The sequence below is a fragment of the Mustela lutreola genome, chromosome 12, assembly GCF_030435805.1.
Source record: "Mustela lutreola isolate mMusLut2 chromosome 12, mMusLut2.pri, whole genome shotgun sequence".
NCBI classification, from domain to species: Eukaryota; Metazoa; Chordata; class Mammalia; order Carnivora; family Mustelidae; genus Mustela; species Mustela lutreola.
Genome location: NC_081301.1, coordinates 20,048,655 through 20,072,881, shown reverse-complemented (window position 1 = coordinate 20,072,881; position 24,227 = coordinate 20,048,655). Strand labels below are relative to the sequence as shown.

General features: G+C 50.2%; 2 protein-coding genes across 3 annotated transcripts; one reads left to right on the top strand and one right to left on the bottom strand.

Annotated features, from left to right (window-relative positions):
• The first annotated feature begins 329 nt into the window (after positions 1-329).
• BSPRY (B-box and SPRY domain containing) lies at positions 330-19,286 on the top strand. Of its 2 annotated transcripts, none has more exons than XM_059141153.1 (6): positions 330-549; positions 4,056-4,154; positions 12,030-12,260; positions 13,383-13,405; positions 16,965-17,089; positions 18,293-19,286. In XM_059141153.1, exons 1-6 carry the CDS (start codon positions 373-375, stop codon positions 18,817-18,819), a joined length of 1,182 nt encoding a protein of 393 aa, XP_058997136.1. In that variant the 5' UTR covers positions 330-372; the 3' UTR covers positions 18,820-19,286. The 2 variants fall into 2 exon arrangements, with proteins under 2 accessions (XP_058997136.1, XP_058997134.1); XM_059141151.1 differs by having other exon boundaries at positions 331-549; positions 13,380-13,405.
• A 981-nt stretch (positions 19,287-20,267) lies between these two features.
• Positions 20,268-23,153, bottom strand: HDHD3 (haloacid dehalogenase like hydrolase domain containing 3). Its single transcript, XM_059141158.1, has 2 exons — positions 22,861-23,153; positions 20,268-21,534 (listed from the first exon to the last, which is right to left on the bottom strand). Exon 2 carries the CDS (start codon positions 21,371-21,373, stop codon positions 20,618-20,620), a length of 756 nt encoding a protein of 251 aa, XP_058997141.1. The 5' UTR covers positions 21,374-21,534; positions 22,861-23,153; the 3' UTR covers positions 20,268-20,617.
• Positions 23,154-24,227: the final 1,074 nt, after the last annotated feature.

The window sequence follows — 24,227 nt, the reverse complement described above, 5'->3', positions numbered from 1 at the left end:
GCCTGTCAAAAAAGGGCTGCTGTAGCCCATCATAAAACGCTTTAAGGCGCTTACTAAAAGTCTGGCGCTTAATAAGTGCTCAATTAAGTTTGCTACGGTCACATTAATACTCGGAGTTTTACGGTTGTCCTAAAACTAACACGCATACATGGCGACTTAATTCAGCAGAAAAATCACAGAGCTGGCTGAGGCCGGTGGACCCCGCGCGGGAGTCCCGGCGAGCGCCCACCCGGCGACAGCGAGTGCAGGCGGGCAGGAAGCCGGGGTGGCCAGCGCGCCCGGCCGCCTGCCCGGGCCCGGGGGCGGGGTCGCGGAGGCTCCGCCCCGCAGTCACCTGCGGCAGGTGGAGCGCGCGGCGCGGGGCGCTCGGCCATGTCTGCGGAGAGCGCGGGGCCGCCGTCCGGGCCGCTGTGCCCCGAGCACGGCCAGGCTCTGAGCTGGTTCTGCTGCTCCGAGCGACGGCCCGTGTGCGCTGCCTGCGCGGGGCCCGGCGGCCGCTGCCGGGGCCACCGCATCCGCCGGGCAGAGGAGCGCGCGGAAGAGCTGCGGGTGAGCGGGCGGGGGCGCCGGAAGGCGGGGCGGGGGGAGGAGAGGGGAGGCTCTTGAAGGGAGGGGACGCCGTGGCGGAGCGCCGAGGGGGACCCGGCGGGGACCCGGCGGCAGGTCCGGGGCCCAGACCCCGCGGGGGTGCTGGCCGTGGAACTAGGCAGTTAAGGGTGGGGCCTTTGGAGTCATGGGGACGTGAGTTCGAATCCCGCCTCCTCCCCACCTCGCTCGGAGTCTCGTAAGTCTCAGAGCCTCAGCGCCCTCATCTGTAGGGCAATAATAGCGCGCATTTATTGGGGTGGTTGTGCGAGAGACCCAAGATAATGGGGGAAATGCTCTGTAGTCTACCACATAGTGGCGGATCCAGCTGCCCACTCTTCCTCCGTTGCATCTGTCGAGGGGTGAGAGCCAGGCCTGGCCTTGGGCCATAGGCCGCTGCACGTCCTGGGACGACGTGTGCCCCACGTCCTGCCCCGGTGGAAGCTGACCTGAGATAAAGCCCGGCCCTCCTCCCTCCTCAGCCCCTGGGCTCAAAGCCCCTCCCCCCGTCCACCCTTCAGGTTTCCCGGTGAGGTGATTTCTTTTCCCTTTTGGGGTTGGCCTTGACTATACTCCAAACTGGCTCGACCTGGGTAAACGGAGGGGGTGGGGTGGATCTCAAGAGGTTCTTGTTGGATCTCTTCCCCTAGAGTTCCTCCTCACCTCCACTCCAGTTACCTCCAAGCTGTCACCTTCGTCACCACCTGCCCCTGATCTGACACTGGGGAGTCCAAATTACCCTGCGTCTTCGTCCCTCCTTCCATCCTAGTTGCGGTCCCTGGGGATTTCCTTGCAATTTGATTAAGCCGCTTGGTTTGCCCAACCTTACCCGAGTGCTCTGCCCACCTGTGAGGCCTGAGGGCTCTCCCTGGGGACTCAGACTGCAGGGTAATAAACTCACCTAGCTGACTGGCCAGGAGGGATTCGCTTACTCAGTGGCACACCCGAAAGCTCCTGGCTGGTCCTACCTGTCACCACTACCCATCATCCATAGTAGTGAGGAAAATAGGCTCAGATAATGTGATATGATAAACTTGCGTAATGGTGGAAACTTTGCAAGTGCCATAGCACTTCAACGTCCATCATCTCACTCCATTCGGACCAAACTTTGGAAGTGATAGCCTACCTCCATTTTACAGATGAGGAAACTGAGGCCCAGAGCAGACCGATCACTCCTCCAAGGATTCTAATATTCAGGAACTGGATCAAAGGAATCATTAACTTGGTCAGACAAAACCACCTCTTGGTTCAGCGGAGGGAGGAAGTGGTGCGAATGGGTGTGAGAATGCAATAAAAACTTAAAAAAAAAAAAAAAAAGTTGCCACCAGAGCAGAATCCTAGTGGTGGAAGGGCATGAAGGCTGGGGCAGGGTGTCGGGGCAGGTGCTTGATTCGGAAAGCCTCTGTCCAGGGTGTCTTCCCGGAACCCTACTGAGGTCCTAAGTATGTTCACCTCTTTGCGTGGAGGGAGGAATTTCTTTACTTCTCTTCTTTCTCCAATTTTGAGTATCTTATGACATTTACATACTCCTTCTGTCATCCCTCTAGTGGCAAAGAAATTTTGCCCCAGGGAAAGATGGTTAGCATTCACAACTTCTCTCTTACCTTCGTGGTTCTTGTCCTGTCGCTTTTTCTAAGTTACACTGGGTTTCCTTCGTACTCTGGTGTGTGCTGATCACAGCTTCCTCGAAGCAGCTCCGTTCTTTTACTCAGTATTTGGAGCAGAGAAGCATCAGATGGAATTCCTGACTGTGGGGCAGGAAGGATTTGCAAGGGTCTCCTAGAAGAGGAGCCCAGCTGCCTTTTGGCAGACGGAACCGGGGCAGAGCTCTGAGGGGAAGCCATGGAGGAGCTGTTGGCTAGGAAGGAGTCATGTTCACGCTCCTGGAGAAATGGAGTAGAAAAGCAGGCGCCTGGCAAGTCACCTCTCTGGGGGCTTCAGTGTTTTCATTTCTAAAAGTCTCCCCTGCTCTCCTGGGGGAACGCACCCAGCTCTGGCCGATGTGAACCGTGGCACCTCTTGTGGTCCCAGAAGTGGATGTTCATTCATTCAGCAAATATTTATCCAGGGCCTCTATGTGTAGAAGAAACTTTCTTCTAGGTAGTGGCCCATAGCGAACAAGTCAAAGGTCATGGTGCTCGTGTTCCAGCCATGCGGGGAAATATACAAAACAAGGAAACACACCCAGAAGATACAGGCAGAGGTGTGATAAATGCAAGAAAGAAAAATAAGCAAAGTAAGGGAATGGGCTGTGAGGGTGGTCAGGAAGGGCTTCTGAGGAGGTGACCCTGAATGGAGTGGGGGAGGGGACTTGCATATAAGTGGCTATACCCCTTTATATATCCAGAAGACTGCTGGCTGCCTAGGAAGCAGCAGGTGCAGAGATACTTTTGTCAGAAAAAGTTTGGTGTGTTTATGGGACAGAAAGAAGGCCAGTGTGGAGAGTGCTAGGAGGTGACATTGGCACAGTAGGCAGAGTCCCATCAGACAGGGCCTTGTTGGGTAAAGTGGGATGCTTGATCTCACTGTGAGTGTGCTGGAGAGCCATTGGAGGGTGTGGAGCAGGGACATGACTGGACCTAATTTCTCTCCTGTGAGAGATAATGGCTGTCTGGGCAGAATAATAGGAGTAGAGGTGACCAGAAGTGGCCAGAGGAGAGAGAGAGAGAGGAAAAGAGAGGAACTGCCGAGTCAGGGCTGATAGGACTCACTGAGGGATTAGATACATGCCGGTTTGGAGAGTAATCCCAGGGTGTGGGGTTGGGGTAAGGAGGTTGATGATTGCTAAAGAATGGGGACATCTTAGGGAAGGGCAGTTTGAGAAGCCATGTTCTTCTGCTGAGGTGTAGAAAGCCAGGGAGCTGGGTCAGAAGGAACGCTGAGAGCATGTGCAGGAAAGTGATTATGGTGATGGACCACGGATTTTAGGAGAAGGAGGGAACTGAAGCCACAGAGTGGGTGATAGACATTGAAAAGTGGTAAGACTAGGGGCGCCTGGGTGGCTCAGTGGGTTAAGCCTCTGCCTTCAGCTCAGGTCATGATCTCAGGGTCCTGGGATCGAGCCCTGCATCGGCCTCTCTGCTCAGCAGGGAGCCTGCTTCCTCCTCCTCTCTCTCTCTCTGCCTACTTGTGATCTCTGTCTGTCAAATAAATAAAAATAAATTAAAAAAAAAAAAAAAAAAACAAAGAAAAGTGGTAAGACTAACATTTGGGTGGCCTCAGCCGAGCTGAAGGATGGTTGGACTGGGGAATCTAGAGTTAGTTATCTGGAAGGATAGAAGTGGCAGGGTGTGGGCCCCTTAAATGAAGAATTTGAGAGTGCTATAGTTCTCAGTAATAGCAAGGTCTGGGATGTGACCCTGGGTGCAAGTGGCTGAGGTGGGATAAGAGGGGGGAAATCACTGGGATGGTGGGATGGAGTGGATGGATCAACATGGAACCAGACACCATGGGTGTCCTTTGCATTGCAGAACAGGATCGTGGACCAGTGTGAGAGGCTGCAGATTCTGAGTGCCAGCATCACCAAGTATGTCGCCGAGGTCCTGCCAGAGAAGAACCAGAGAGCGGTGGTAGGTAGTTCTCCTTCTCCTATGCTCCGGACTCCTCCTAGGATAAGACTCCAGCCTCCAGAGTGTGGACCAGTCTGGGATCCCTTCCCAACCTCACAGACTCACTGTGCTTGCTACTAGAAAAGCTGGATGCCCGGGAAGGTCGGTTTCCCATCTCTCTGAGCTGTGCTCTTACCATCCGGGCAGAGAAGACGATTCCTGGGACCACACTGGGGCAAATACTGCTGGAAAAGGACTTTTTTGGGGTAAAGGATCAGGAAGGGTAGCATTCTTCCACCATCTGAGTATGTAGTGGTCAGCCCCTAAATTAGAAAATAACCTCTGGACTTGGACGTGGAGTATTCTTTACGACAATCTTTATGCAGTAGGTGGCAGTTACAGTCCTATTGACAGATGGGGAAATGGGTCACCTAGAGGTTAACTGACTTGCCCCGGGTCCACAACCTCCTGCCAGAGTCAGATCCAGGGCCTGGATCTTCTGACTCCCAGGCCAGTGCTCCTTCTGCGACCCCCCTCTGCCGATCCTTTATCTAAGTGACCCCACTGCCACTGCCACCTCCTCACTCTCAGCTATGCCCCTCACGGGTCGGGACTGCGGATTTCTTTCAGGACATGCCATCCTTCCTTCCCCAGCATGGACAATGGTGCAGGCTTGGCACGGTCTTAGTCAAGGTTCTTTTGATTGTGTAGAATGAAACCCAGTTGAACTAGCTTGCGCAAAAACAGGGAATTTCCTGGCAGGATACAGAAGCCTCTAAGAACCTGAAGGAGAGAAGAAGCTGCCAGGAGGCCAGGCAGCTCTTCTGTGCTCAGTCCTGCATCTCTTAGCATGACCATTCCTCTCTCTCTCTCTCTCTCTCTCTCGCTCTCACTCTTTTTCTTCATCCTTTTTATTTTCTCGCCTTGATGGCGCTGGCTATGGCCCCAGTACAATATCAAAAGAAGTAAGGGTAGCAGATGCAGACTTCAAAGGGTACACTCACAGTGTTTCGCCGTTTAACGTCTGTGAGCACCCACCACATACCAAGCACCCTTGTGCTCTATGCTCGAGATTCCACAGTGAACAAAACATATGGAAATTCCTGTTTTCCTGAAACTTACATCGTTAGCCGGGGCAGGTGGATGGGTAGGGAGGGGAAGGCCAATAATTAAATACATGCTATGTCAGAAGGTCGAAGGTTTTATGGAGAAGTTCAGCACAGGAAGGGGGACGTGCTTGTTGGGAACGGGGTTTGTAATTGCATACGCTGTGATTGGGAATGACCTAAGTAAGGGTTGATATTTGCACAAAATTTACAGAAGGTGAGGGAACAGACCAGATATCTGAGGGAGAGTTCTAGAAAGAGGGAATGGCAAGTGCAAAAGCCCGAAGGAGGAGCAGCAAGGGGGCCTCTGAGCTGGAGGCAGAGTGAAAGAAAGCTGCAGGAGGTGACGTCCGAGAGGCAGGGTATGGGGGGAGCTGCATAGTATCCTCGCTGGCCATACAGGGGCTTTGCGTTTAGTTTGGGTAAAGTCGGAAGTCTTTCGAAATTTCTGTGCACAGTAAGATTATATGACTTAAGATTAAAAAGGAACACAGTGGGGCACCTGGGTGCCTCAGTCAATTAAACGTCTGCCTTCGATTCAGGTCATGATCCCAGGGTCTTGAGATTGAACCCGCATCAGACTCCTTGCTCAGTGGGGACCTGTTTCTCCCTCTCTCTCTACCAGCTAGCCCTCTCACTATCTCTCCCTCTCTCCCTGCTGTATAAATAAAATAAAGTCTTTAAAAATAAATAAAAATTAAAAATTAAAAGGAAGACTAGCTACTATGTTGAGAAGTGACAATAGGTAAAAGCAGGGAGAATGATTAGTAAGCTGGTGTCATAACCCAGATGAAAGACAAGAGTGGTTTAGACATGAGTGATGGTGAGAAGTGTCTGGATTCTGTGTTTGTTCTGAAGGGAGAAACAGCAGAATTTGCTGATGGATTGGATGTAGGCAAGAAAGAAAGGTACAGGAAGGGGGGCAGAATAACTGTTAACTTTTTTTTTTTTTTTTTTCTTAAAATGCCTTGATTTGAGAACTGGAAGGATGAGGTAGCCATTTACCAAAGTGGGGTAAGACCACATGTAGAGTGATGGTTGACAGGGGAGATTTGGTGTTCAGATGTGGACATGTTAAATTTGAGACGCCTGTTAGATATCCCAGGGAAGATGTTGAAGAGGTGGCTGGATATGTGTAAGTTGGGAGAGGGCTAGGCTGAAGACAGATTCCTTGAGTGTATAAATGAGTGATATAAACTGAAAGCCACAGGAAGGGATGAGATCACTAAGTGATTTAAGTATAGATAAGAAAAAAGCAGGGATCCAAGGACGGAGCTCCAGAGCACGGTTAACCATTAAGAAGATAGAAGGATAGAAGGAGGGTGCCTGGCTGGCTCAGTCGGAGGAGCCTGGGACTCTTGAGCTGAAGGTCATGAGCTGGAGCCCCACATTGAAATTAAAAAGAGGAAGAGGAAGATGAAGATAGGAGGAATCAGCAAAGTCGACCAAGAAGTCACCAAGTAAGGTGAGAAATGAGAGTGGGCCATTGGATTGAAAAACAGGTTCATCAGTGGAGATTATGATGGAGGGAGTGTCTTGTAGAGTGGTGGAGTGGAAGTCTGATCCGAGTGGGTTGCAGAGAAAACAGAAGAGTAATTCGCAAGAGTTGGCACAGCCAACACTTGAGGAGCTCTGCTGTAAGAAAGGAGCTGAGAAATGGGATGATAGTCGGGGGGGATGGTATTGGATCAAGAAGGTATTTTTAAGATGGGAGAAATTATTCTGTGTATGCTGGTAGGCATCGTCTGGTAGAGAGGAGACAATTAATGGTGAAGGAGAAAGGGGGAAATGGAGAGGTAGCTGGAGTTAAGAGCCTGGGCATTCACGCGCTGAAACGGAAGGCAGAGTGTAGGGGCGCACGTGCAGATACAGGGGTAGGTGATGGGCAGAGCTTGTGTAAGTTCTCTTCTGATTGCTTCTATTTTCCATTATTTATCATGTTTGCTGCAGGCTCTTAATGATGCCATTGGTCAGTTTATAGATATGCTTTATTCCCCATCAATCAATTGCCAAACATGACAATACATTAATACATGCTAAACCATCTTGAATTCCTTCTAGTAAGCTTGATCATAAGTTTTTTTTTTTTTTCACTTTAAATTTTGAGGTAATTGTAGATTCACATATAGTTGTAAGAAATGATCATAGAGCCATATCCCCTGTGCCCTTTGTCCAGGTTCCCCTAATGATTACAGGTTACCTAACTGTATAGTACAGTATCATAGCCAGGACATCGACATCCGTACAACCCACCTTATGCACATTTCAGCAGTTTAACCTGCACTCTGTCTCTGTGTGTGTGTGTGTATTTAGTTCTGTGCAGATTTATCTCATGTAAATTCGTGTGATGTCTCCCACAGCCAAGATAGAGAACAGTTCCATTGTAAGGGTCCCTCGTGCTACCCTCTTTTTTTTTTTTTTTTTTTATTTTTTTTTTATTTTTTTTTTTTTTTTAAAGATTTTATTTATTTATTTGACAGAGAGAAATTACAAGTAAGCAGAGAGGCAGGCAGAGAGAGGAGGAAGCAGGCTCCCTGCTGAGCAGAGAGCCCGATGCGGGACTCGATCCCAGGACCCTGAGATCATGACCTGAGCCGAAGGCAGCGGCTTAACCCACTGAGCCACCCAGGCGCCCCTCGTGCTACCCTCTTAACACTGAGCTCCCTCCTCTCCTTCCCCTTATGTTACCCTTATACAAAATTTCTAAGGTTGGATTGCTAATCTTAGTTTGGGGTTTTGGGTGTGTGTTTCAGGATTTTTGTGTCTATACTCAAGAGTGAGATTAGCGTATGAATTTCATATTTTGCGTAGTCTTTATCAGATTTTGGTGTTGAGGTTCTATAAATCTTATTCAATGAGTTGGGAGCTCTCTGTTTCCACTGGAGGTGTTTGTGTTAAGACTGGAATTATCTATGCCTTGAATAATTGGTGACACCTCCTGTGAAACTAGCTGGGATGGTGTTATTTTTGCAGGTGAATTTTTTTTTTAAGATTTTATTTCTTTATTTGACAGAAAGATCACAAGTAGGCAGAGAGGCAGGCAGAGAGAGAGGAGGAAGCAGGCTCCCCGCTGAGCAGAGAGCCCGATGAGGGGCTCAATCCCAGGACCCTGGGATCATGACCCGAGCCGAAGGCAGAGGCTTTACCCACCCAGGCACCCCTTTGCAGGTGAATCTTAACTACTGATTCATTTCCTACCATGACTAAAGGGTTCTTTCTTTTTCTTTGGTTTTAGTAATTTTTTTCAGATAAATTATGTATTTTGTCTATTTTTAAAGTTAATGGCATAACGTTGTTCTTAATCTTTTTTTTAGATATTTATTTAAGAGAGAGAGAAAGTACAAGTGGGGAGTGGGGGAGGAGAGAGAGGGAGAAGCAGGCTCCCCGCTGAGCAGGGAGCCTGAGGTGGGGCTCGATCCCAAGACCCTAAGATTATGACCTGAACCAAAGGCAGAAGCTTAACCAACTAAGCCACCCAGGTGCCCCCCTAAGTTTTTCTTAATCTTGATTAAAGTTGCCACTGGCTTGTCTATTTTGTTAGTCTTTTCAAAGAACCAGCTTTTAGTATGTTGATCCTCTCTTTTGTATCTCTTTTTAAAGTTTATTTTTTTCTAGTGATCTCTATACCAAGGGGCTCGAACTCACAACACCAAGATCAAGTCACATGTTCTTCCAACTCAGACAGCCTTAAAAAAAAATCTCATTATTATTTCCTCTTATCTTTTTTTTTTAAGATTTTATTTATTTATTTGTCAGAGAAAGACAGAGACAGAGAGAGCATGAGCAAGGGCAGTGGCAGGCAGAGGGAGAAGCAGGCTCTCCACTGAGCAAGGAGCTGATGCAGGACCCAAGTCGAAGGCAGACACTTAATTGACTGAGCCACCCAGGTGTCCTTTCCTCTTTTTTTTTTTTTTTTTTTAATTTTATTTATTTACTATTTACTTGACAGAGAGAAAGCACAAGCAGGGGGAGTGGCAGAGGGAAGGCAGATGCCTAACCCACTGAGCCACCAAGGCGCCCTTAGGCATCCATTCCTCTTATCTTCATAATTTTTTTCCTTCCGATTTTTTTGGGGGTGGAGATATATGCCATTGTTATTTAACTCCCTCGGCTGAACACAGTCTATTAAATGTAGTCTGTCTTCTTTCTCAAGGTCAGCATTTAAGCCGTATATTTCCATCACAAATGTGATACGATATTTTCATTCAGTTATAAGTATTTTTAAATGTCCATGATGATTTGTTATTTTACTATGTGTTATTGGAAATAGGTTTTTAAATCTCCAAATGTATGGTTTTACTTTTTAAATTATCATTGTTTTTTCTTTTCCAGTAATTTCTAACTTAACTTCATTGTAAGTCTGCATATCAGTTGTTTGAAATTTGTTGAGACTTGCTCTATACCCTAAAGCATGGTCACTTTATGTAAATGTTTCACATTCAGATCTTTTCCATACTTATTAATTTTTTTATCTACCATATTTACTGAACGTTGGCAGGGAGCATTTATAATTTCATATCATGCTGTAGATTTGTCTATTTTTCCATATAATTCTGTCTTTACTGGGCTCATAAGTTTAGAGGAGTGTAAAATTCTAAAATAAATGCCAAGCTGCATTCAGGGCAATAGAGTCTGAGCTCTGGATTACACCGGTTTTCAGTTTCCTTTCCACATTTGGACTCCAGGGGATTTCCTTTACTTAGCTGCCAGAGCAGCTTGACTTTTAAAAGGATGCTTTGGGCTATTTTTCCAGCATTTCTGTGCTTTGTTTTAGGATACCGTTTAGTTTATTCTGGCATATCTTTGGAAAAGGAAATTTTTTTTTACTCTGTCGCGCTTTACCAGGAATGAGTCGAGAAATGTGTTGAAATTGATTACAGTCTTCTCGTGAGAGAGTGTCTGCTGCATCTTGGGCCGGCGTCTGTTCTTGGTCCTGCTCATAGACGTAGTACAGACGTGGCTATGGACACCCACCCCTGTGGGCAAGCAGCAAGGTGGGATAGAGAGAACAATAGCTAATGTTGTTGAACACTTCTGTGCTGGGCTTTGTTCTGTTTACTTTGTATATATTAACTCATTTAATCTTCTACAATAATCTCATAAGGTAGGTACTATCATTACCCTCATTTAGCAGATTAGAAAACTGAGGCATAGGAAAGATTAGTGTTCAGCATCCTACGGAGAGTAAGTGGATTGGTTAAGGTTTAAATCTAGGCACTGTCTGTCTCTAAAGCCTAACTTCCTGGGGCGCCTGGGTGGCTGAGTGGGGTAAGCCTCTGCCTTCGGCTGAGATCATGCTCTTAGGGTCCTGGGATGGAGTTCCATGTCTGGTTCCCTGCTAGGTGGGGAGCCTGCTTGTTCCTCTCCCTTTGCCCCTCCGGCCCATGCACTGTCTCTCTCTCTCTCTCTCTCTCTCTCAAATAAATAAATAAAATCTTTAAAAAAATAAAGCCTAACTTCCTAACTCGTGTTTTATGTTGGCTCAGGGAACACTGAAGTTGGAGTCAGAACTAACTCGTGGGTTCACTGAGGCCACTTAGGTTCACTCTCTTCCTGTCCCCTGGGCAAATCATGGGTCTCAGTTTCTTCTGTAAAGCAGGGGTCATTACCCCCTTCACTGTACAGAGCGGGTGTGCATGGGCAGGGCACAAAGAAAGCTGTTGGCAGTCCTCGACATTCGGCACGAAAGAGACTGTTCTACCTCTCCCTTGTCTGGCAAGACTGCAGGTGTTTCATGCAACATTTGGAGAGGATCAATTGTCAGATGGCACTGGGGGAAAGAGAATCGTGTTGGACTGAGAGTCCAAACAGCTGGGTTCTAGTCCCAGCTTTGTCCCTGACTTGGCCTATGAGCGCTACCAAGAGATTTTTGACTTGATCAGAGGAAACTTTCCCCTCAGTCATTCAGTGACTGTTTGAGGACCTCCTGTGTGCTAGACCCTGTGCTGACTACTAGGAGGGCCATGTTAGCTAACCCGGAGGGGATGGCATACCTCTGGCATGAATAAGAAGTCTACCACGGAAGCCATTGGAATGGACAGATTTAGGAAAGAAGATTTTTTTCATTCAGACATAATCAGAATATTGACTGGACTACTGTTGGCATGGATCCTATTGATGGAGAAGACTTTGTAGGGTCTTTCACTCTGTAATTCTCTAATTCTCTGACCTTGATCCCTTGGCCTTGGTATTCTCGACTATGAAATAATTAGTTCTAGTTGGTCCCTAGACCGTGCCCAGCTCTTCCATTCTGTGATCCTAAATCTAAGATATGACCTGGTTGTCTGAATCTCACATTTCTTTACCCTAAACCATATTTGGGAACTCTTCTCTTTTTCTTTTCTTTTTTTTTTTTTTGAGAAGGTATAACTTCTTTTTTTTTTTAAATTAACAGATAATGTGTTATTTGCCCCAGGGGTACAGGTCTGTGACTCATCAGTCTCACACAATTCACAGCACTCACCATAGCACATTCCCTCCCCAATGTCCATCATCCAGCCACCGCATCCCTCCCACCACCCTCCACTCCAGCAACCCTCAGTTTGTCTCCTGAGATTAAGAGTCTCTTATGGTTTGTTTCCCTCTCTGGTTTCCTCCCATTTCATTTTTTCCTCTCTTCCATATTTGGGAACTCTTAAGGCTGGAATGGCGTAAGCACTGTTCCTTCCACGACTGTGCCTGTGCCAGACATGGCTAATCAATCCCAGCACTCCTTCCTACTGAGCCCAGATCCTCTTAATCTTGACTGGGGCTTGGCTAGGACCCGATTCCCTGTGTTATCCCTCACCAGAGCACGGCCAGCGCGGCGCGGGAACTGGTCATCCAGAGGCTAGGTGTGGTGAGGAGTTTGTGTGAGAGCGAGGAGCAGCGGTTGCTGGAACAGGTGCATGGTGAAGAGGAGCGGGCCCACCAGAGCATCCTGACACAGCGAGTCCACTGGACTGAGGCGCTGCAGAAGCTCGACAGCATCCGGACCAGCCTGGTGGCCATGCTCACCCATCTGGATGACCTCCAGCTGATTGTAAGTCAGGCAGGAGTGAGGACACAGCCAGTGGACCAGACACCCCAAAGTCTAAAACATCCAGAATGTGTATTGGTAGGAACTGGGTAGATAAGGATAATTCAGAGCAGGGATGAGGCAAGGAAATAAAAAGGGAAATAAAACTAAATGGATTTTTTTTTGGGGGGGGGGGCACCTGCTAACCATTCTTTCAATAGTGAGTAAATATTTGCTGAGTGTCTACTATGAGCCATTGTGCCCTGGGGTGGGGTGACAGGATACAGCTGTTAGCGCCTCACAGCCTTCCGAAGCAGAAGAATACCTAAACTGATAGCGGAGAGTTATGTGTTCTGGCAGAAGACATCACTGGGAGACAGAGACCCCGCAGTCCAGGCTTGTAGGTGGCAGGGGTGAGGGGCAGCTTCCTGAATGAAGTACCTTTGAAGCTGGTGCCTGACAGGTAAAGAGGAGCCACTACATTGAAGGAAGTGGGGAGCTAGAGACAGGGCTAAGAAGCAGAGGAAGGGAAAAGCCCGGGGATCCCTAATTGGACTGCCCAGAAACGACCGTGGGTCATACTTTCTATAGAGATAAGTACTGCAGAGTACTTTCTATAGAGATGCAGATGCTTGCGGTTTTAATGGGACAGTCTGACGTGTGAGGAAATATGCCAGCAGAGAAATCAGAATGTGGAACAACAGAGCTGTTCTGCCGTTCAAGTAGAGCAGTTTCCATTGCTGCCCTAGATTGTGCCTTCACCAGGTCCCACAGCTTCCGCGTCAGAGCACATTCTGTCCCAAACTGGGACGGTCCCAGGAGAAGAATCAGTAAGCGTCCCAGCCATCCCAGAGCTGGCAGTCTGCGGGGGTGGCAAGGAGTTGGTAAATACGGGGTCCTGTGAAGGAACCGCAGGATGCCCCGGGGTATGGGAGCCAGTGATCCAGGCGATCCATTCTCAGTGTGCAGTGAGAGCTGTGTGAAGAGCCCAGAGAGCTTTGCTTGGGGTCTTAAAGCAGGAACAGAATGTTTTGTCCCAGAGATTGCCCACATGGCACCCTCCTTGCCAGTCGAACATACTTAAGTTTTGACTTCCTGCTGAATTCCTGGTCCCCAGCCTGATTCTGTTTTCTTTTCTTACAGCAGAAGGAGCAGGAGATTTTTGAGAGGTGAGTATGGCTCTGTCATTTGCCTGGGCAGACGTGCAGACTGTTGCCCACAGGCCTGTAACTAGTCCGTGGCATTCAGGCTCTGCTGGTCTGGGGAGAAAGCCCACTGTGTGCCGTCTGGCTGCGCGCCTGTCCCAGAGCCATGAACGGGGGTCTTCCTGCGCCTAACTTGGAGACCTGGTTTAGATCCCTGGGCCGGGGTCATAAAAGAAACACTTAGCAATGGGAGGCTTGCCAAGGGCTTTCTGAATGTTATCCTGCTACAAAATCTCTAGTCCCCTGTTGGAGTGTTTTACACCGCCCCCCCCACCATCTACAGATGAAAATACCGAGGCTCAAAGAAGGGCAGGGACTTGCCTACGACCCATAGCTGGGGCGCAGACCCACACCCCACACCTGTCCCATCACCCTTTTCTCTGCCTCAGTCCCCCTTTCCCTGAGAAAAGAATCTTTGAAACCTAGGTGTGCATTACCACCGCTCACAGTTTGCATTTTAATGAAGCAGTATTAAAAGCATTTCACCAGGCTCTCCCAGGTCCTGAGAGGCTGGGAGCCAAGAGCCCGAGGAAGTGGCCAAGAGGATGTAATTTGCCAGGCAAAGAAATTAAATTCTTGCAGCTTCTGTGAGAGATTTCAGAGCTATATCTGGGGAGCACAGCCCATTCTTCTTAGCTGTTTTTATACTTAAATTTCAACAGTAATACATGTGCATGGGAGAAAGAGAAAACAATGCCATCAGTATAAAAACCACTGAAAATTTAAAATGTCTTGGGGCGCCTGGCTGGCTCAGTGGGTAGAGCATGTGACTCTTGGTCTCAGGTTTGTGAGTTCAAACGCCACACTGGGTGTAGAGATAATTTAGGAGAAATTTTTTTTCCCCCATTCCCTTCCCAATCCCATTCCCTGGAGGTGATCAGCTTTAACAGTCAGTGATGTATCTTGTGGGACTTCCCTATGTAAACAGGGTCACGGGAGAGTATGATTGGACTTGTCGACCTCTAAAAAAATATATATATTTTTTAACACACTAGGGATTGTTTTACTGCTTGCTGTTCTATAACTTATCAGGCTCTCTTGGAATCTCTCCGTGTCAGTATGTATAGATTTACCTCACTCTTTGGCAAGTCTGTGAAGGCTCCCCTGGTGTGGATGACCCCAGCTTTATTTTACAGTTTCCTTTAAAGGCTTGGCTTATTCCTACTTTTCCCCTCTTAATCTTTCCACACTTCTGCTAGTCTTCTCTTTCTCCTTTATCTTCTTCTGAAACCATCCTGTTTTCAATTTTAAGCTGTTCTGGTTTTTGAAAAAAAAAAAACTTAATCTTAAAATTTTTTTTTTAATTTTGGTATTTTGGTATGTTTCAAATGTAGAAAAAAATTGGAAAATAGTATAAGGAGTTTCACCTAGAAATTCTAATTGTTAGTATTTTGCCACATCTGCTCTCTTTCTTGGTCTGTTTGTCTCTTCCTTCCTTTCTATTTAACAAATGAATATGTGGCACTAACTGTTTCCACCCTATTTGAGAGTAAGTTGCAGAAAGTGAGACTTTTTAGGTCTAAATACTTCAGCATCTTTCTTTCAAGAACAAAGACCATCTCTTACATAACTATAGTGTCACTATTAAGCTCAGGAAATTACTGTTGATGTGATACTATTATCTAATACACAGTCCATATTCAAATGTTGCCAGTTGTGCCTGCAAAGTTCTTAACGGTGTTTGGTGTTGTTTTTTTTTTTTTTTTTTTTTTAAGATTTTATTTATTTATTTGACAGAGAGAGATCACAAGTAGGCAGAGAGGCAGGCAGAGAGAGAGAGAGAGAAGGAAGCAGACTCCCTGCTGAGCAGAGAGCCCGATGCGGGACTCGATCCCAGGACCCTGAGATCATGACCCGAGCCGAAGGCAGCGGCTTAACCCACTGAGCCACCCAGGCGCCCCTGGTGTGGTTTTTGTTTTATGTTTTTTGTTTCCTGATCCATCTGGAATTCCTGATTTAATCTGGAATTTATTCCTTAGCCTTTTAAAATAACAATAACGGCAAAATACTTTAAAAAAAAGATTTTAATTGTCAGAGAGAGCAAGAGTGAGAGCACAAGCAGGGGGAGCGGCAGGCAGAGGGAGAAGCAGGCTTCCCTGCCAAGCAGGGAGCTAGATGGGGGATTCGATCCCAGGGCTCTGGGATCATAACCTGAGCCGAAGGCAGATGCTTACCCGACTGAGCCACCCAGGCATCCCCACGAGTTTTCCCTTCTGAACCATGAGGTGCTGGACCACCTGGTTGTCTAGACTCTAGCGTCTGCAACTGGCCTCAGATTTGCCTTGGCTTGACTCAGCACTGCCAACATACGTTCCTCTTTTCTCCCCGCCTGATGGCTGGGGCTCCTCCAACCCCAGATGCAGTGCTTCGAGAAAGTGGCAACAGACCCTCTCTTGTCCTGACCACAAAGAGCCTTTGTTACCAGAGCCTGCTCTCAGCGTTTCTAGGGCTCTGTTCACCTTGCACTTCCCAATCCAGGCCAGCCACTGGCAGTCTTGCAAAGGGCTTGCATCCATGAGATGTGACCCACTCTCTCTCCCTGCTCCTTCATTATGGGCAGAGTCAGGAAATTAGGGAAGAGTGTGCTCTCAGAACCCAGTTCAGAGATCTGCAAAGCTCCTTGGCAAACCCTTATTTTGCCCTATTCCGCTTTGATCATTTTCATTTTAAATCAAGGGGAAAATTACGTTGAACAGTGCCTGGATGCCAGGCTGGATTTGTTCTGTTTTTGCCTGGAGTCAGAACTTGAACGCAGCTCCCCTTTTTAGCTGAGTGCTTTCTTTGAATCTTTTTTCTTTCCTGTCAAATGGGATAACAGCCCTCTCCCAGGTTATTGCAAAGATTACGCGAGAATAGAGGGAACTGGATACTTAATAAATGGTCATTCTCCCCTCCTAGGCATCTTCTGTTCCTATATTTCCTCCAGCCCAACCTAGTGCCTCTGTGAGCTGAGGAGAGGTGGCTATTGGGAGCAAAGCACTGGAACCAATTTATGGTTCGGATGATAATTGATAGTCCCTTCTTGTGGGATCCCTCAAGGATATTTGCATTTTAAGAGCAGAGGAGTGGCTGTACCTTCTTACTGAACCAGTAGGTTTTGGAAGGAGGCGGGGTTTTCACCACATAGGACGGGGGGGGGGGGGGGGGGGGGCTGGTGCATGAGTGGCTCAGGTCCCGTCCCTGCTCTGCTGCTAACTTCGAGACCTAGCAGGTTGTTTCTCCCACAGAGGGGACCAACTCCAAGTTCTAATACTGGTACCAAGTATTTACCTCCCTGGAAATTGTCTGCCTCACTGGAATTAAAGCCCCTGGAGGGGGTGCACAAGGGGAAAGCCCAGCTTCCTGTTTGGCTCAGGCCTCCTTTTAGGGGGCTCTTGTGTGGGGCCTGGCTGCCAATCTTGGTGTCACCCTCATGGGAAGATGATTTTACTCCTGTCCCTTTCCCATCATCCTATATTGATCCAGATCCTTTCCAGAACCTTCCTGAACCTGTTTTTTGTTTTGTTTTTCTCCCCTCCACAAGGACTGAGGAGGCAGAGGGCATTTTGGATCCCCAGGAGTCGGACAAGTTAAACTTCAATGAGAAGTGCATTCGGAGCCCACTCCTTACCCAGCTCTGGGTGACAGCGGTTCTTGGGTCCCTCTCAGGTTAGGAACTGTTAGGGCCCAGCGCCAATGGGAACAACTGGGTGGCTGGCTGGGGTGTGCTGCTGGGTCACACCGGGGAGCAGAACATTTGGCACGGCAGCTAAAGCAAACAGTGACACTAGATGAGGCTTGTCATTCGTAAAGCCAAGGTGCTGGACAGGCTTGGGGCAGCTGGGTCCTTCCTATGTCCAGACCAAACTGCTCTGAGGGCTTTAAGAAAAATCCGGTTCGTTTAAGTCCCAGCTCTGTCCTGCCCGAATGGGACAGCTTGGTATTATTTCTTGGAAACCGAGTTTCTCTTTAAGAAGGTACAAGTGCTGGAGGGCATGTGGAGTGAGAATTGAGCTGCCTAGGTTTGCCTCACTTACTCCCTCACCAGACACTGACTCAGGCCAGCTGTGGCCTGGCACCGTGCTGCGTGCTAAGGCCATGGGGCTGAATGCGGCCCGCCCTTCTACCTGCAGGGATGCCCACTCAGTGCGGAAGTTCTCCAAGCAGAACCCCCAAGCTAGGTGGCAGCTTCTGTGCCCCTGGTTGGAGTGTTCGCACAATTCACAGAGAGGTTAGGGTCATGGGTTGACTTGTTCCTCAATTTTTAGCCCTCCTCCCTTGTGTGTCAGCCTTCAATGTCGAGTTTAAGCTCTAGCTCGTCCTCTCTGGATTCTCTTATCAGAGAGTGCCTGATTTGCCAGCAGTCCCATTTCGTGAGTTGTTGCAAAGTACAGATCTGATGCTTCCTAGCTCCCAGGGGCCGTGCCCCAGGGACAGATCCCATCTGGGGGCCGCAGAGAGGCTCAACGGGAATGCTCTCTGATCAGTGCTGGCTGCTGGATATGGGAACAAAATGCCAGGTCTTCATTCTGCCCTGCCACCAACTAGGTGTGTGACTTTAGGCAACTTGCTTCCCTCTGGGCCCTCTTTCCAATTTACACATGAGGGTCTCAGACTAGTAAGAACTATCATCACGGCCACAACCTGGTGAGCACTTACAAATGCTCGGCACTTCAGATCCTCACGCCCACCCTGTGATAAGTCCGACTGATCCCCATTTTACAGATGAGGCGACTGGGGCTCAGAGAGAGGAAGTGGCTTGTGCGAGGTAGCGCACTGCCAGGGAGTAGGGAGGAAGCCCTTTGCAGCCTGATAGGGCCGGGTTAGGGCTGAGGGTGGGCCTTGGGTGACTCGGAGACTTCTTCCTGGCAGGCACGGAGGACGTGCGTATCGACGAGAGGACCGTCAGCCCCTTCCTGCAACTGTCAGATGATCGAAGGAGCCTGACCTTCAACGCCAAAAAGTCCAAGGCCTGTGCAGATGCCCCTGAGCGCTTTGACCACTGGCCCAATGCCCTCGCGGCCACGTCCTTCCAGGCTGGGCTGCACATCTGGATGGTGAACGTCCAGAACAGCTGCGCCTATAAGGTGGGTGTGGCCCTGGGCCAGCTGCCCCGCAAGGGCTCCGGCAGTGACTCTCGTCTGGGCCACAACACCTTCTCCTGGGTCTTCTCCCGCTATGACCAGGAGTTCCGTTTCTCACACGACGGGCAGCACAAGCCCCTGGGGCTGCTGCGCTGCCCCAGCCAGCTGGGCGTGCTTCTAGACTTGCAGGCGCAGGAACTGCTCTTCTACGAGCCGGCCTCCGGCACGGTGCTCCACGCCCACCGCGCGCCCTTCTCGGGGCCCCTCTTCCCAGTCTTCGCGGTGGCTGACCAGACCATTTCCATCGTACGCTGACCCGCGGCCACCAGGAGCCCCAATCTAGCCCCTGCCACGCCTCCAGGCCGTGTTCCTACCCAGCGGTCTCTTCCCCAAATGTTGCCTCTGCCCAGGGGGCTGCTTGCGGAGGGGGAAGGGTCTGTCCTGTTTCAGGTCTGGCTTCAGCGGGGACCTGCTGGCTATCTGTGGGGAGCCTGCTACCCCCTGGGCCTTGGGCTCCCAAATCCACCAGGCATTTGCCCCTCTGAGGGCATCTTGTTCACTGCGTCATGTCTGGCATCCAGCACAGGGTCCGGTGCCTACTGGTTGTGCAATAAATATTTGGCGAGCGAACGGCTGGATGGAAAGGTGCCTGGGTGTGTGGTAGAGTCTTTCGAGACGCACCGCAGGGCGACCTGGGGTGAGGCCTTCAGGCCCCACACAGCTAACGGAGTAGGAGGGCCCCACGTAGGGAACATGTATGTTAGTAAAGATTGTAAAAGGTTGAGTGTCTTCCATGTCCTCTGTGGGTGATCGCACAAATCCCCCAAGTGTTAGGTCACATCTTAAGAGATGCAACGGCTAGAAAAGAGAGCCCTTCCTCACCCTCTTCCGCCCGCCCAGCACAGCACACCCAGCCAGACGAGCCTTAAGACGGTCCTGGGCCCTGCATTGCTAGAACCAGGGCAAGCCCCTTCCTGCTCTCTGAGGTCACGTTACAACAGTGGTCCTCACCATTCCTGTTTTATCTAGGAACAAAGGCAATCTTACCTACAACTTCAGGCCCCTGGGCTCAAAGATCAGTGTCAGAGCCCTCCCCGCTCTTCAGTTTGCTCAATAATTTACTCCAAACACTGGGTAGATCAAATCCAGTCCACAGACCGAATGGCAGCTTTTTTGGTTGAGATGACTTCTGAGGCCCTTGCAGCTGTGACAGCACAGCTCACAACCCACGTCCCCACTGCCCGCTACTTAGGAATTAATGTCACCTGGGCTTTGCACCAAACCCAAGGAAGAGAGACCCGGAAGTATGGCCTAGTCTGAGAAGAGCCTCCCTGCCCTCACGTGGGCACAGTCTCTGCCCAGAAACCTTGGTCAAAGACCATCTTTTTACTCGGCACTTGAAGGCCCCCCTTATGCCTTGCTCCCCAAACTGCCCATCTAACTCAGGCACCCTCAGTCTGCAGTTCATGGCCCTCCTGCCAGGAATGCATCTTATTCCTCTGCCCACTGAATGTCACTGCAGTTCGGGGCCACTCTGGGCCCTCCCTGGCTGTTGGCACCAGAACACAACACCGTGTATGTGCCTGGCAGTTTTATGTATTAGGGCTCTAGTAAGATCTCCCATAACAAGGGAGGGCCCTGCTGCTAAAACAAAGTTTGAATGTGCCTGATTCTGAAGGTCATTGGGCCCTCAGTGAATCTTGTAGGTGAGGAGGGTGGGAAAGACACAGGTGTGATAAATAAACCACGGCAGAGGCGAGAAGCAGGGCTCAAAGGGCTTTTTTTTTTTTTTTCAAAGATTTATTTTATTTATTTATTTGAAAAACAGAGATCACAAGTTGCGAGAGGCAGGCAGAGAGAGAGGAGAAAGCAGGCTTCCCGCAGAGCGGAGAGCCCGATGCGGGGTTTGATCCCAGGACCCTGGGATCATGACCCGAGCCGAAAGCAGCAGCTTAATCCACTGAGCCACCCAGGAGCCCCTCAAAGGGCCTTTTTAACGGCTTTATAGTCAGAGCGCATTTGGACGCCGGAAGGAGAGGGGCAAAGGCCAGATCTCAGGAAGGAAGGCGCTCTCAAGCTCCAGAGTTTGCTGGAGCCACTTCCCTCATCAGACTTAAAGTTCCAGAAGTGAGCCCTGCAGGCGGTCAAGGGCAGGCAGGAGATGGGACAATGAGGGGAGGAGGCATTCTTGGGGTATAGAACCCTTGACTGCAGGGTCCAAAGGCTCTGGGCCAACCACCAGGAAGCTGCGCATACCTACAGCCTGTGACCCCTTATAATCACAGTGATAACTGTCCCCAATATGGGCTGCTACTGCCGGGTCCACTCGAGCAAGCCGCAAAGCCTCGTGGAAAATCCGGGGGTCAGGCTTGGGCCAGCCGGCAGCCTCAGAAGTCAGCACAAAGTCAAAGTGTTCCCGCAGGCCCAACCCCCTCAGGATGCCCTCCAGTCGCTGGTCGAAGTTGGAGACCACCGCCAGCCTCAGACCTCGTTTTCGGCACCCTCTCAGGGTGGCCTCGGCCCCCTCCAACACCTGCCAGGTGCCGGGCTTACAGAAGTCCTCGTATAGCTGCTCAGCGATGGGGGCCACAGCCTGGGCATCTGGAACGCCCGCGAGGTGGAAGGTCTGTGAGACCACATCCAGCCACCACTGGCGGGAGGTGAGGCCTTGGCTCAGGCCGTAGTTGGGGAAGCTGTGGCTCTGAGTCCTGTAGGCCTGCCTGAAGGCACGTCCCAGAGTGGCGGCCTCCACCTCCAGCCCGTGGGCCCGGGCCTTGGTGGCATATTCTTCTCCCACGGGCTGGCGCAGCCGGAGCAGCGTGTCCTTCACGTCCCACGTCAGCAGTCGTATCTGTAGCCGATGTGCCATGGGCCTATCAGAGGGGGGCAAGTCCACCCCGAGTCTGCCAGCGGCTAGAGAGAAACTGAGCCGGACGAGACCACGCCCCCACCCTGCACACCCAGCCTAAAGGTCCTCTCTTTCCATGCCTCGTGGGTCAGAGCTGTAGCACTTCCTCAGAGCAGAAGATCCTGCAAGGAGATGGCAGTGAGGTGGAAGTTCAGGCTTTGAAGTCAGAGACAGACTGGGTTCAAATTCTGGCACCACCCACTCACTGTGTGACCCTCCAAGTGTCACTCTCTGAGTCTCTGTCTCCTGACTAAAGAGGAACACAATGTGCCAACCTCACATGATTGTTGCATTAAATGAGATCATCCATTCATTCCACAAATTTCTGGGCACCTACTATGTGCCAGATGCTAGGGAACAGGATAGATTTCCAGCCCTCCTGCCATTTACACGCATTAAAGAATAAGAGACGCAGATATCAAAGAACTATATAAACACTGAAGTATAACAAAGTCAACGTGTGCCATAAGGATATAAACCCAGGGATCCCATCTAATTTGTGTTGAACTTCCTAAGTGAAATTTCAGTGGAGATCTGAAGAACGACTATGCAGAAAATGGAGGTGGTCAGTGTTACTGGCGTTAGAAACAGCAAGTGCAAAGGCCCTGAGGTAGGTCAATGGCAAGTCTGCTGCTTTGGGTAGACAGGGCCTGCTGTGGCAGGGCCTTGTTGGTCAAAGTAAGTTAACAATTATGATTGTTATTACTATTGTTAACGATACCAAAGACACAGGGTCCTTGCAGACCATGTGACAGACCCCTTGTTTATCAGGGAAGACTGAGCCAGAGAGGGGCAGATACTAGCCTAAGGTGCACAGCCAGCACCAGATCCCAAACTTCCAGACTGGCCAGTGCTCCCTTCTACTGCATCATGCTTAGACAGATTTGGTTTTTAAAACAATCTGATTTGGGTAGATCGGTACAGAACAAGGCCAAAGGCAGACAGAGCAGCCAGGTCCTGTCTCTAAGCCTCAGGTTTGTCTTTACGGGAGGTAGCAAGCTCTGCCTAAGTGGAGAGCCAGTAAAAGGATTACTGACTCAATGCCCAAGAAACAAGTCCTCAGCCTGTTGTTCAGGGACTGGATATAGCTTCTTGTCCCACACAGTTGATTCCAGACAATCTCAGGGTAGTTGAAATCTGAGGGTCCAGAACACAGCCAAGTTACTGCTAAGGAAGGGAGTGGCTGGTGAATCTAGGGGCAAGCCGTGGAGGAAGTCTGACAAGGAAATGAGTTTAAGTCAATCCGGAAATTAAGGAGAGCCATCCAAAAACCCTCTCACTTTCCTGGTGGGTAGATGGAGGCCCAGCGAAAGCCACGCAGGGAGTCACTGACACAGCTAAGACTAGAGCAAAGAGCTTTGGCTCCCGACCGACAGCATTTCCCATTTCTGGAAGCTGGGGCTGAGCCTCTGGGCTGCAAGCCTAAATTTCTCGGCCTCCCTCCTCACCTCCAGGGCTCGATGGCGACAAAGTCCAGGTAGCCCGCTGTTAGAGCGACATCTCTACAGCTGCCGTTTGCAGCGTGACCTTGGGCATGACGTGGCCGCGGCCTGCCTCCTGGGGCCCCTTCCCAGTTCCGGCGCGCTCCGACCGCTCCGCGCGGACCCCGGGCCCCCAGCCTCCCGGGATCAGAGCCCAGCTGGACCGCAGAGAAACCGGCCCAAAAGAAGCCGCAGCCGCACGCGGGCTAGAGAGAGCTACGCAGGCGCTCCGCCGCCCCGACGGAGCAGGAGGCCCGCCCCCTCGTGGCCCCGCCCCGGCCTCGTAGCCCCGCCCTGTCCCCGCCCTCCCCTTTCCTCCTCCCCCTGTTCCCTTGTCTCTTCCCTGCTACAGCCCACTCCGTTCCCTCCCGTCGCATTCTCACCTGCCACCCCGCCCCTGGCGCCCTAGGTCACCCGCCTTCCTGGTCCTTTCCGTCTCTTTCTCTGCCAGAGCGTGAGACCCACACCCTCTTGTTGCCTGTCCCGCCTCCTCCTCTCTGCACCCCGTATCTCTGGGTTACCTTGCACCCTCCCCTCCCTTTCTGCCTGCCCCGCTCTCGCCGTCTCTCTTTTTCCCTCCTTTCTGCGCTTCCTCCTTTGTCCTCCCAGACCCCTCCGCCCTCCTCGGATCCAGACACCCCTGAGAAGTCCTAGGCTGACTTGGGAACGAGGGAATCGGGGTCCCGGCCTGGCTTGCTGAGTGCTGTGTGGACTTGGGCAAGGCGCTGCCCCTCTGTTTTGAGTCTCCAGTTAGTATTGGAAATAATTACTTTCATTTGGAAACTTAGTAACCCAAGACATTCTGCTAAGGGTAGAGTCCTTTGCAGTAATCTAGCTTTTTTTTTTTTTCTTTTGATATGAAAATAATCATCTTCAAAAATGTTTTAAAATACAAAGTAAAAAGCGAAAGCCCAATCTCACTCACTTCTCATTGAGCATCTGTCTGCTCTGTGCCTGAGCGGGGGGGGGAGACGGGATTCCTGCCTTCATGGAACCCGAGAGGGGTAGACAAAGACCAAGTAAATATACAAGATTTCAGATAGCGATGAATACTATAAAAGCAATAAATCAGAATGGCGCCTTGAGCAGTGTGGCGCCTCTGGATCAGAAGGTTAGGGGAGGGGCAAAGATCTGAACCGCAGCCAGGTGAGGATTAAGGACGGGTACTTCAGGTTAGTAAATAAGAAGAAGAGCAAAGGTGCTGGGGCCCCAGCCCGCTTACTGAGCAAGGGCGGTGGACCCAGGAGGTGGGGAGATGAGGGCGGACCTCTGGCCCCCAACTCACTCCGCAGGGGTTGTTGTAGGGGGCACTTTGGGTCATTATGCCATTTTCC